This window comes from Neophocaena asiaeorientalis, unplaced genomic scaffold (assembly GCF_003031525.2).
Source record: "Neophocaena asiaeorientalis asiaeorientalis breed wild unplaced genomic scaffold, Neophocaena_asiaeorientalis_V1.1 scaffold40, whole genome shotgun sequence".
Classification (NCBI taxonomy): domain Eukaryota; kingdom Metazoa; phylum Chordata; class Mammalia; order Artiodactyla; family Phocoenidae; genus Neophocaena; species Neophocaena asiaeorientalis.
In genome coordinates, this window is record NW_020185335.1 from 2317024 (window position 1) to 2329742 (window position 12719).

General features: G+C 36.1%; 1 protein-coding gene across 1 annotated transcript in view; it reads left to right on the plus strand.

The window, feature by feature from the left end:
• Window positions 1-12719, plus strand: part of HYDIN (HYDIN axonemal central pair apparatus protein) — a 431085-nt gene that overhangs the window by 139787 nt on the left and 278579 nt on the right. Inside the window, exon 9 of the mRNA XM_024735584.1 lies at window positions 8984-9185. Coding sequence (XP_024591352.1) covers window positions 8984-9185 — 202 coding nt within the window. The remainder of the gene's footprint in view (window positions 1-8983; window positions 9186-12719) is intronic.

Here is a 12719-nt window from a genome sequence, read left to right on the forward strand (position 1 = left end):
CGTGAAATGAACTGCTGATAAGGATATGCTTTCATCTTTATTGTGCCTTATCAATGACCAGGACCTATAACCTTTTATTAGTGAAAAACATTAATGACTACCTAAACCCAGTTAATCACAGAGCTTTTCCAAGCAGCCTTGACCATTGGCTTCTCATTTCACTAAATAAGCATCTTACTGAAATTTCTGCAGCTGTTTGAAGTATGAATTGATTTGAGGAGGGAAATTTAGCATCGGTTTTTCTTCATACTTCTTCAGTGTTCCAGAAGGAGGAACACTGATACTCCTCAACAGGAAGTACTCAATCACATTTCTAACAGTTGTGTTTATGCCCTTCCATTGCTGGTCCTCCACTGGATACATTCTTGATTAAATGCAGCTGGGAGATTTTGCTTTCTTGACAACCAGAGTTTGAACCAGTGCTCTAGTAATTAAGGAGGTCAAGTGTAAATTTCACCAATATCTAATACTTTACTCATTAGCATTTTCGTAAACCAAAACTCTCCCCTCCTTTCCTCCTGTGTACGCCCTTCTGTAGTAAAATCAAGCTTATTCAAGCAATCGATTTTACCCCAGGAATGATTTAGTTACCTTTTTATTATAGTCTAAAACTTTCAGAGAAAAAGCTGAAGTAACTTGGTACCTTTTACAAACTAATCTGTCCAGAAGAGATTAAGGATACAATTTCTCAAGGCTACATTGATTAACAGTGAAACAAAACAAAAACCAAACTAAAACAAAATCAGAACGAGTAAATTAGTTCTATCATTTCATTAAAACTGAGAAGTGAAAATATTGACTATTAGGAGACAAATAAATGGTTAGTTGCTTAAGTTTTACACTTTTCAACTGGGTATTGAGAAACTTTATATAATCTAAGAATTCAAGCAAATATTAATATTTAGAATAGGCTTTTTAAAAAAGACATTCTTACTGAAATTTCGGTTACTTGAATGAGTGCTAGAAGTAGGAACATAGCAGTGTTTTTTCTTTAATACCAGGTGAAGTTGCTGTCACTTAGAGGTGACATTAACTACTGGTATAATTAGGAAATAGAGCTAATGTACTTATTCAGTATTTTTTTTAAAGTATTAGGTCTCTTAATGAAGGGGAGATATTTCAATTCATGGATCAGAAGTTGGCAAATAGGCTCCTTTCCCCAAAGGTGTGATGATGTATTGTTATTAAATATACAAGCAATCATAATATTAGTACTTCACAGAGCAGCTTTATGGTCAATTATATATTTTACTCTAATAAACTGTGAAGAAATTCTTTTTTTCCTCCTAAAGGCTAATAAACAAGTACCAAAATATAATATAGTAATTGAGCATGATATGATATCTTGCAGTTGAAACTGTTAAATAATATGTATCTGAATATACCCGTGCGGATTTACCTGTATGAGCTTTGTGTCAATTGTGCGATTATTATAATGAATTACAAGCATGTGCCATTATAATTACAAAATCTAGCAAAACATAGTTGTCGTAAAAGACCCAAATGTTTTTAAAATGGCTTTAGAGCCAATGCAAATATTCCTTGACCTAGTTTTCTTTTCTTTGTCTCTTATTCAACAGTTTAGGTTAGGGAATGGCAGAGTTAGGATATACTGATGGTCAGAGATTGTTTAGGGAAGTGGAATGTTTTCGAAAATTACATAACAAGGGAAGACTCTCAAGTTATTAGGTGTTAGTACTTAAAGGGACATTAGAGCCCATCTCTGTAACTCCCTTCATTTTAGAGGTGAGTAAACTGAGGCCCAGAGGCTTAAATGACTGACTATACACCGAAGTACAGGTCTTTGGCCCCCTCTGAGGCCAGCATGCTTTCTATAATCCTAAACTGCTTTCTGTGCAGATTAAGAATACCGATTTTGGCATTGCCACCGGTGTGCTGGCTAAGCCCAGTCAAGTTGCTTAATTTGTTTCCTGAACCCTTTAGAGAAGGAGCACTTCCAAAGAAGTTTGATTCAGCAATTCACTTGAGTGGTGAATTTGACCCTGCTGTGACCAGAAGAGGAGAAACACTCTTTCCATCAACTTGACAGTTCCCTAGAGAATCTGTGGCTCTACTCATATATTTTATTTACTGTGTCCTCCGTTGTCTGAAAATAACTGAAACCACAGTATGAAATGTATTGTGTATATAGCTAGCTTCACATTTTCTGGGTAAAATCAGTTTTGTTCATATTGGTTTTTGCTTGACTGATAGTAGCAAAACTTGCAAGATGTAATGAGACCTTCCACAAAATGTGTCTTTATTAAAACATAATAAATGACTGTGGCTAACCTCATCTACAGGGACTGCAGAATTCAACCTCAGAAACTGAAAAGAAACTATAGTGGTAACTGGCACTTCAAGGGCACAGAAAATACTAATGATGAGGCACAGCAAATTCATCCATTCTCGCAGGCATAATACCCTTTCCATCCTATCAGTCGTCTAAGTAGCGGCGGAGAGGGACCCTATTTAAGATTGTCTTCATGAAAGTGGGTGTGAAAAGCAAGTTCTTCAACAGCTATGGGGGAAGACAAGAGTTATTGCTTCCTTCACTTTGTGACCTGATGACTTTTGGAAGATAGTAGTGAAAAAATCAATATTAAATGGTTCTTGAAAAGAAGACAGTGGCTCTTGTTATATTTCTGGGAAGGAACGTTTTGCAGTGTGCAACTCAAATTGACGACATTAGTCTCTCTGACCCCTAGATTTTTATGAAATAAGTTAAGCCCTTGAATCCTTTTCCTTGATTAGTTTTTTTTTTTTTTTTTTTTTTTTTTTGGAGCCCCTTGATTAGTTTTTTCAACAATGAAATATTTCAGATATGTGCAAAAGCACAGAAATAAGGTAATCAACAACCATTGTATTTTAACACATCTCAACATTTTGCTATATATGTTTCTTTCAGATGTTTTATTTTATGGATAACTAAATTGACTATAGATTTGGAGTCGCTTTGTTATTCTTTCCTGATTTAACTCCCACGTATTAATCCTCAGGGGAGCTGTATTGGGTGCATTTTAATGCCATTCCTACATATTTACTTATCCATAAACAATACATAGCATTGTCTTGAATAGTTTTAAACTTCACATAAATGGTATTATACTGTATATACCATTTCCCATCTTGACTTTTTCATTCAACATTATGTTTTAAGGATTTTAACACGTGGATATATAGCTGTGATTCATTTTAACTAATGTGACACGCTCCAGCATGTGAAAATACTGTAATTTATCTATTCTCCCATTAAATATTAGGATGTTCCTAGTTTTTTGCAATTACACACCATGCTGCAGTGAGTGTCTTTGTGGATGTCCTGTGTAGCTGTGTGAGATTGTCCTTAGGGATAAATAGCTAGAAGTGAAATTGCTGAGTTATAAGGCAAATGTATCTTGAGCTTTACTGGATACTGAATTGATTGGTCAAGTGGTTGTACCAATCTGTATTTCCATCAGTAGTATATGAAAATTCTTGTTTTTCTATGTGCTTGCCAATATACTGCCAAAACAGCATTGTCAAACGCTTTGATATTGGTTAATCTGATGGTTATGAAATGGTATTTTATTCTATTTTTATTTATTTCATTTCTCTCATTACTAGTGCTATCTAGCACCTTTACATGTTTCCTGGATGCCCTATAGTCCTTTTAACATTAAAGTTTTAGATGAGTAGTGTAATCATATGGTCAAAAATTAAAGCAGTATTTTAAAGGTATATATTGAAAGGTGCTATTTCCATCCTCCCTCATTCACCTGACCCTTCTTTCATTTTATTGCTTTCTTGTATACTCTTCCAGTGCTTTTATACAAATAGATGCAAACGTGAATGTATATTCTTACTTTCCCACCTTACACAAAAATAAAATACTATGTAAATTGTTCTAAACCTTGCTTTTTACACTTAATCATATATATTGGGGATCTTTCCATATTACTGGGTACTTTTTTATACCTGCACAGAATTCTGCTTCTAGGTGTAGCACAGATTATGTAACCAGGCTTCTCTTGATGAGTGCTCTGGCCTTTTCCACTCTCTTGTTATTAAGAACAATGCTGTAATGAATACCCTTCATCTTGTTCTGACTTATCTATAGGATAAATTCCTAGAAGTGGGCCATAGGATAGTTTTATAATTTTGATAGATATTTTGATCCGTGCCACCAAATTCACTCCATGGACTGGGGAAGAATAATACCATTTTGCATTCCCACAGGGTGTATAAGAATGCCTTCTCCCCACAGTCTTGACTATAAATTATGATCTAAAACGTTTGTTTTACAGTCTGATGGGGGGAAACGGCATGTAAATACATCTTTAGTTGTATTTCTTTTATTATGAGTTGATGCTCAAATTGAGCATCTTTTAGTACATATAGGGGGCCTTTATGTTTTTTTTGCAACTCTATCCCATTCTTCTATTGGATTGTCTTACTGATTTCTAAGAGCTATTTATGTAATGGGTGATTTAGTCTCCATGTCTAAGATATGAATTAAGTATTTTACCTAGTTTTCTTTTGTTTTTGCTTATGACTTTTTGTGCCATGCAGAATTTCTTTTTTCATTTTTATGTAATCAAATTTCTCAATTTTGTAGGAGGGATCTGGATTTTGAGCCACAGTTAGAAAAGTTTCCCCCTGAAAGCAATGAAGAAGTTTTTCTGTGTACCCTTCTACTCTTAAAGTTTCATATTGAACATTTAAATATTTTATTCACTTGGCTTTATCTGATGTTAAATGTGAGGTATGTTTTTCCATATGGTTACCAAGTTGTTCCAATAGCACTTTTTTTAAAAAACAAAGTTTGTCAATACACCAGTGATTCAAGATGCTGCCTTTATAATATAATGAATTCCAATGTGTATTTGGGTCTTTTTTGACTTTTTATTCTATTCCATTGATCTGTCTCTTTATGCTGTCTTAATTACTTATACTATGTTTTAATTATATCAGTTCCTATTTTATTGAGTTTTTAAATAAAAAAATATATTTTGAATTTTGTCAAATTCCTTTTCAGCATCAATGGAGAAGATCATATAATTTTTCTTCTTAGATATATTCTATATCAGTAGGGTTTCTAATAGTGAGCCATCTTCACATTCCTGAAATAGTGTCCACTTGATTGTGAAGTCTCATTCTTTTAATGTGCTCATGAATTATGATTGCTAATTTTTTATTTAGGATTTTACATTAATATCTGTAAGTGTAATCGGCCTATATCTTGGCCTATTTATTTTATCTTTGTCAGGTTTTGATAACAATATTATACTGAAAATACAATATTGGAAATTAAAGAATAATCATGTTAGTTTACCAGTAGAGTAGACAGAGCAGAAGACAGGATTAGTGAACCTGAAGACAGGTCAACAGGAAATACCCAAACTGAAGCACAGAGAAAAACAAAGAAGAATGGGGATGAGATGCGGTAGGGAGAAACAAAACAGAAAAGGCCATGTGGGTCACAGTCAAAAGGTCAGCATACATGTAATTTGAGTCTTAGAAATAGGGTAAAGAATGGGGTAAAAAGATATTTAAGAGATAATGGCTGAGAATTTTCTAAAAATGATGAATGACATTAATCCATGGTTTAATGGATTAACAAATCCATTAATTAACAAATCCATTTAATTAAACAAAGCTCAGCAAACCCTTAGTGATACAAATACTGCTGAAAACCAAAGCAAAGGGAATATCATAAAAGTAGCTAGAGAAAGAAAAACACATTACCTTAAAAGGAACACTAATAATACTGATGGCAAACTTTTCAGCTGAAATTATGGAAGCCAGATGATAGTAAAATGGCATTATGCAAGTGCTGAAAAGAAAAAAGGCTAATTAAGAATCCTTTACCCATTGAAAATATCCTTTAAAAGTGAAGACAAAACAAAGACATTTGTAGACCAAAAAATGCTGAAAAACTATAGAATTCTTGGTTGGCATTGTTTTCCCCTTCATCATTTTGAAGAAGCCATCCTATTGTGTTTTTAGTTTCCATTATTTCAGTTGAAAAGTTAGCTGTAATCCTAACCATGGGTCCTCTGAAGATAATCTTTTTCCCTCTGGCTGCTTTTAGTATTTTCTCTTTGTCTTTGATTTTCTTTAGTTTCACTGCAATATATTTATGTATGAATTTCTTTTAATTTATCCCAGTTGATGTTCATTGCACTTTTTGAATTGTAAACTGATGTCGTTAATCAATCCTAGAAAACTCCTAACCATCATCGCTTGAAATACTGTCTTTGCCTCATTATCTCTTTCCTTTTCTTCTGAGCTTTCAGTTAAACACTTCTACACCTTCTCACTTAATCTGCCTCATCTTTTACCCATTCATTTTGCATTTCCATTTATTTTTAATTCTTCATATTGCCTTTTGTATTTTCTGAACCATTTCACTATTTTTTCAGAAAATTGATAACATTATCTTATTGAGTATATTCTTAGAGTTTTTAAAATTTTAAGTTGTTTTGTTTCTATTAGAGCCTAGAGTGTAGCTCTTTTTCAGATTTTCTAGATCTTTTTAAAATCTCCTATTCCTTGGATAGAGCTTCAAGTGCATCCTTTGTTTCTTTAAACTACTAAGCATAGTTGGTCCTAGTATCTGATTCTTTGTGGGTCTACTTCTATTTTTCTTGTATATGCAGGTTCTAGCATATGGAGTTTTGTTTCTTTGCATGCCTGGTTATGTTTGGCTTTTTTAAAAAAAATGTTGAACAATTTGAAACTTTGGATGGAGGTACCTTACTCCAAAGAGAAGTGGGTTCCTTCTTCCAGGTTTCTGAAGGCAAAAGTAGTCCATGACCACCAAATTCAAGGCGCAAAGTTCTCTGAAAGACTTAGGTAATGCCAGCATAATATTTAACTCTGAACTAGGGCTAGTCTACTTCCCATTTACCCTCATTTTGAGGGCACAGTCCTTTGAGGATCAGCTTATTGTGGGGACATCCCTTTTTTTGCCTTAACCTCCCCCTTTGGTTGGTAGGCTTAGGGCTTTGATTTCTATCTCTCTTGACCCCACATGAATGATAGCTTCTTTGATGAATGATCAAAGAACGATATAACACACACATGTGTGTGTGTGTATAAAATCAATTAATACATGAAAAAATGTTTAACATCATCTATAATTAAGAATATGCAAATTAAAGCAGCAAGTTTTCACTCATCAGTCTGTTAAATTTAACTCATCAGAAAGCTTAAAAGTTGACAAGAGTGCATACCTTTATTTGAGAAGGAAGTACATGAAAATATTAACAATTCTTAACTCTAAAAAGCAGGCCTGGGATTGAGTGAAGGAGAGGAAGATGTTTTCTTTTCATGGTATATGCTCTTATAGTACTTAAAGTTTTTACTTCATGTACATATTTTTTAATAAAAATTTAAAATGCCTAGATACTTTTTAAAAAAACATTTATTTATTTATTGGCTGCATTGGGTTTTCGTTGCTGGGCACGGGCTTTCTCTAGTTGCGGAAAGCAGGGGCTGTTCTTCATTGCTGTGCGCAGGCTTCTCATTGCAGTGGCTTCTCTTGTTGCGGAGCACGGGCTCTAGGCACGTGGGCTTCAGTAGTTGTGGCATGCGGGCTCAGTAGTTGTGGCTCGCAGGCTCTAGAGCGCAGGCTCAGTAGTTGTGGCGCATGGACTTAGTTGCTCCGTGGCATCAGGGATCTTCCCAGACCAGGGCTTGAACCCGTGTCCTCTGCATTGGCAGGTGGATTCTTAACCACTGCACCACCAGGAAGTCCCCTAGATACTTACTTTTTATTTAAATTTTGGGGAAGATGTTGCTGTGTTCAAAGTGATTGGGCCTAGAAAACATTTGTACTGTATAAAGGGTTATCAACTTGCTAAGTGGTGCTCAGTTCATATAGTCATGAATATAGCAGAAATATTTGCTAAAAAATAAAGTCCAAGTGACTAGGCTTTCTGGTTCTGATTAAAATGGTAACAGCACAGATCAACAGAACATTGATGATATTTAAGTGTTTCCTTTTTCTACTTTGACGTCAGACTGAGGCACCTGCTCTGACATTGCAGAGATCAGATAGAATATAGTTTGTAGCTTTGTGTCTTCTTGGAAGTCCCAGGGGCCTCATTTATATACCTAGAATCAAGGCAATTGGAGCATCCTGAATGAAGTCAAGGCCTTAAATTACTATGCTGAACAAAGGTGTTCTTAACATTTAAAAATTTAAACATAACTTTTGTCTTTCTGTGTTTTTCTTTCTCTGTAACCACTATCCAGAGATAGTGTTGTTTTGTTTTAATTGCTGTTGTTTAGGAATGTGGTTCCTTTTTTTTTCCTTTGAGTTTAAACTGTCATTTATTATTATTATTTTTAACATCTTTTTTGGAGTATAATTGCTTTACAATGTTGTGTTAGTTTCTGCTGTATAACAAAGTGAATCAGCTATATCTATGCATATATCCCTATATCCCCTCCCTTTAGCATCTCCCATCCGCCCTCCCAAGGGATGTGGTTCATTTTAAATATTTGGTTTTCTATTAATGAAGTTATTAATGCTTCCTTCCTGATCCCCTTTGTTTGGACTTAGAGCCTCTCATACTGAGCAGCTCTTCCCAGATGTACTGGGTGCAGTTAATTTAAGAAATCCAGCTCATGCTTGCAATAAAGATGAGGCTAATGGTTATAATTCTACAACTCAGGTGCCCTCATGGTCAGGTTGTCGGATTTTAAGCTACTACAAAGAAGAAAAAGACTGATAGCACTCACCACAACAATTCATATTTTATGTATTTTTTACAATAACCAAGCAAGATAGTTTTTCTCTATAACTGTACCAAACATAACATTTCAGGTTTCTGATCATGTCTGATCTCTGACTGATATGGGGGGCGGGGCGGGGGTAGTATGAAACGTCTCATGCTTGTGCTATATTCCCTAATGTCACCTTGGGGTAAAAATAGCCTAGTAGCATAGTTCTAGAATAAATCTCAGAGTGTATTTATACTTTGTTAATTTCTAGGTGAAAAAGTGTTTATATCTCTGTATGGAGCTGCTATAGACATGAACATAAGGCTGGACAAGAATTCCTTGATCCTTGAGAAAACTTACCTATCTCTGGCCAATCAGCGAACTCTAACTATTCACAACCACAGTAACATCATTGCCCATTTCCAGTGGAAGATATTTGCTACGCAGGAAGAGGAAGACCGAGAAAAGTATAGGTTTGTAAGAAAAATCACTGTCTATACGCTATCTATATAATTGGGGGGAACATGAAACTTAGTTATGAAAATTCTGTCACTTTTGTAGTAAGTTTCTAACTCACTCAGTGTCAGATTTATTATAACTTGGGTCCAGTGTACAATGCTCCCTTTTTCATTTAAAGAACTGGAGCTGAGCTATGTGGAACACAACATTGTCCATCCTCAGTTAATCTTATCCCAGTTTTAATTTATCAGTAGCTAAACTCCTGGATTTTAAAGACCAAATACATCATTCTTCACTTTTCTCTCAAAACTATTCTATATGTCTTTATTTCTTTTCATAACCCTAACTAGATCGATCAGTTTTCATAGGGATTCTAAAAATAATCTCTTTTGTATTGGGATCAATGTGGCCTTTTTATTTTTTTTCTTCAGTGAAAAGGTACTTTCAGAAAATATGAAGAATGGGGAAAAAGAGGGCTTAGATATAATGGCTTTTATATTTTCAGTTTTAGTAGCATTCTCAATTCCTGCTGACCGTATAATTTAATAGTGATTTCTTGTTGCTATCTTTAATCTACTGCTTTTTAAAATGATACTTCAGGCAGTGGAGAAAATTAATAAAATGGAAAACCAAACTGTTTTAATTAATCTCATCACTGTTAAATTTTGAATATTTCTTTTTACTGAATCTGTCCTTGATTACTGTAATTCCATTTGCAATTTTATCTTCTTCCATCCTCCCTGAATTAGTTCTTTTGCTGCTTTCATTGGAATTTATTTCAGCCTTTTTTATTTGCCTCTCCATTTTCATTAAAGATTAGCCCTGGGAAGCTTCAAAGCTTTGTTTAAAACCAAGTTAGTATGTGATAAAAATAAAAGTCTTAGGTCTAGGGAAACCAGGCAGAAATCCCCCAGTGTGCTGTCCGTAATTGAATCAGAAGGAGCTGTGACAGTGACAGGACACAGTGGACCAGAAGCTTTATCATTCAGACAATGAGCTTTAATCACCAGATTGCCCCCGTGCCATCTTTAAAAAGTGAGAAAAGAAAAGCCTTTCCTGCCTAAAAACTTCATTTTGCCTCATGGTATAGATACCAGTAGTTTAAAAAGGCAAGAGGAGACTACTCATCCATGGTTTCATCTGTCCTGATTCTTCAGCTGACATGTATGTACCAACAATCAGAATGGTCCAGGCATGTTTAAAGATAAGATAGGAGAGCAGGTACAAATAAAGAAACAGCAATAAAAGTAGTGTTTCAATATCCTACTTGTGCTGTGGGCATAATCTTTTGGGGAGAATGAGTATATACTATCAGAGGGAAAGCCAGCTTTAATTTCAACTATGTCTTTGTGTTTGACCAAATGTATAGCATGTGATTGATGCCATGCCTATGTCCAAAAAATATTTACAGAAGTTAATTTCAACAGTGAAACTCAGGAAAAATTCAAACCAGTTGCTATCAGAAATGCTTAAGATATAGAGAATATAATTTCAAACACACGTGGATGGATTTTCGCCCCCCCACCTTCACCTCCTCCAACACTCATGGCTCTATCTCTAATATTATCCTTGAGTCTTATTCTTCCTTTTCTCTTGCATTGTCTTTCTTTCACTGTCTCTCTTGCTCTTTCTATTAGTTCCCCTAGCAGTTTTTTTGTAGCAAGGGAACAGTATTGAAGAGCACTTTCATAACCATAATTGGAAGCCCAGTTTTATCATCTTGGATCATGCCCCTCCCTTAAACAATGAAGTTGAAGAGTGACTTCAGATGGCCAAATAAGAATACCTTCCTGTGTGTGGGTGACACACGGCGACATAACTCATGTTCCTGCAAACTGGATTGGTTGATCTAAGTGAAGAGTCTATTGAATATTCTGTTCCATGCCCTCTCCCTACCCCTCTCTTAGGGCCAGATGCCTAATCTCTTATTTGACCAGGTGTGTCTTCTCTCCCATGCCTCTCTTGTTTCTTGATACGTTCCCAAGCATGCCACAAGTTTCATATTATTAGCCATGGATTCTTGTCCTGGATGCAACTAGCCATGAAACGCCCATCCTCTCAGAAAGCAAAGCAAAGAAAGAGGTTTGCTCTTTACTGAACATTTGGTTCCTGTCTTTGGATAGCTGCCCCTCTGGTGGGTGGCTGTGCTCTTACTGTGGGTGTAGGCCCTCTCCTCCTCCCTGTCACAAACCCTTAGGTTGTCTCTTAGGCTCACATCAGTGGCAGATAAAGCAGAATGTTCTTGGGTAGCTTTCTTGTGGGCAGAGGTTTGCTCATCCCTGGGAAGCAGCAGTGAGCTCTTTAGCTAATGGTATAAACTCTCTCTTGAGCTCCCCAGCAAGGCCAGTGCAGGAATCCCTGGAATAATCTTTTTAATGTTTGACTCTCCTGCTCCTAATGGTGAGCAACCTCTTCCTTTTCTCCTCTTCCCTCAGCAGCCTCTGTAGTTAACGCGCAGAGCGAAAGGTCCACATTTGTCCTGAACTTGGAACAGAGATGATCTAAATGGGCTCATGTATACTTTGAGAGATTAAAGTTTCCCTTTGCAGCACCCAAATGACCTAAGATTTTAAAACTTCAGTGTATATTTTTAAGTGAGACTCAAGAGCCTGCCCACTGCTTTCCAGTTATAACGTGGCTTAAAACTCATCCCAAGGCATTCAGCTACAGGGGCTGAAAGTTGCTCCATGGTGGTTTCAGGAATTCTAACTGCTTTAGTATTATGGATGTCCTTAAGACCCTATTCCAGCCATCATGGCTTCTTGTTCTCCAGCATCTTGTTGATGTTCCTGAGCAAAGACTTGGACGTCTCTTCTCCCAGTGGGGGAATTTCAGCCCTACTGAGCCCTATTCCTTTCTGGCAGTTTATAATTTCCATTCTAGGAAGGATGACTTCCTCTCTGCCTACCAAAACACGTTGGTACAAACTTTAGGACACATGTCCAGATTTGGGGGCCTCGGGCTAATCTCAGGCTCCAGACTCTGACAATGAAGATGTTATTTCCCCTAGGAAGAAGTTCTGGGCTTAAAATTTTTTTCCATTTTTTTTAAACCTTAGGAATCAGATATAAGAACCTTTAAAAATCATCTTTTAGGTCTCTCCTGATACTTTTCTGAGAGTTGCAGAAATTAATCTCTTCAAAAACTGGTGCTGAATTCTTTCCTCCTTACTTCTTCTGTCTTGGCCTCAGGGATTATAAAACATCCTACAGGATTCTTTCATCCTCATTTTCATCACAGTTTATTATATTCAGAGACTTGGCATGGGCGTTTGAGGATTTCTGCTCCCTATTTCTCCATCAAGGTCATGGCCATTGTCTCAATAGCAACTGCTCTAATTCTAGATCTGCTCTGTGGAAGAACTGTAGAATCCTCAGTGAAGCCCCCCCACAAAGTGATCAGCATAGATGTGTTCCAAAACATTCCAGTGTTGGAAATGACACGTTTCTCTAAATAAATCAGTTTTATTTGAGCTTTGAGCCTGCCACCCAGGCTCCAACTTAATCTCAGTTGTGGTCGGGGAGCCCTTCCCTTTCCTAATCATAAAA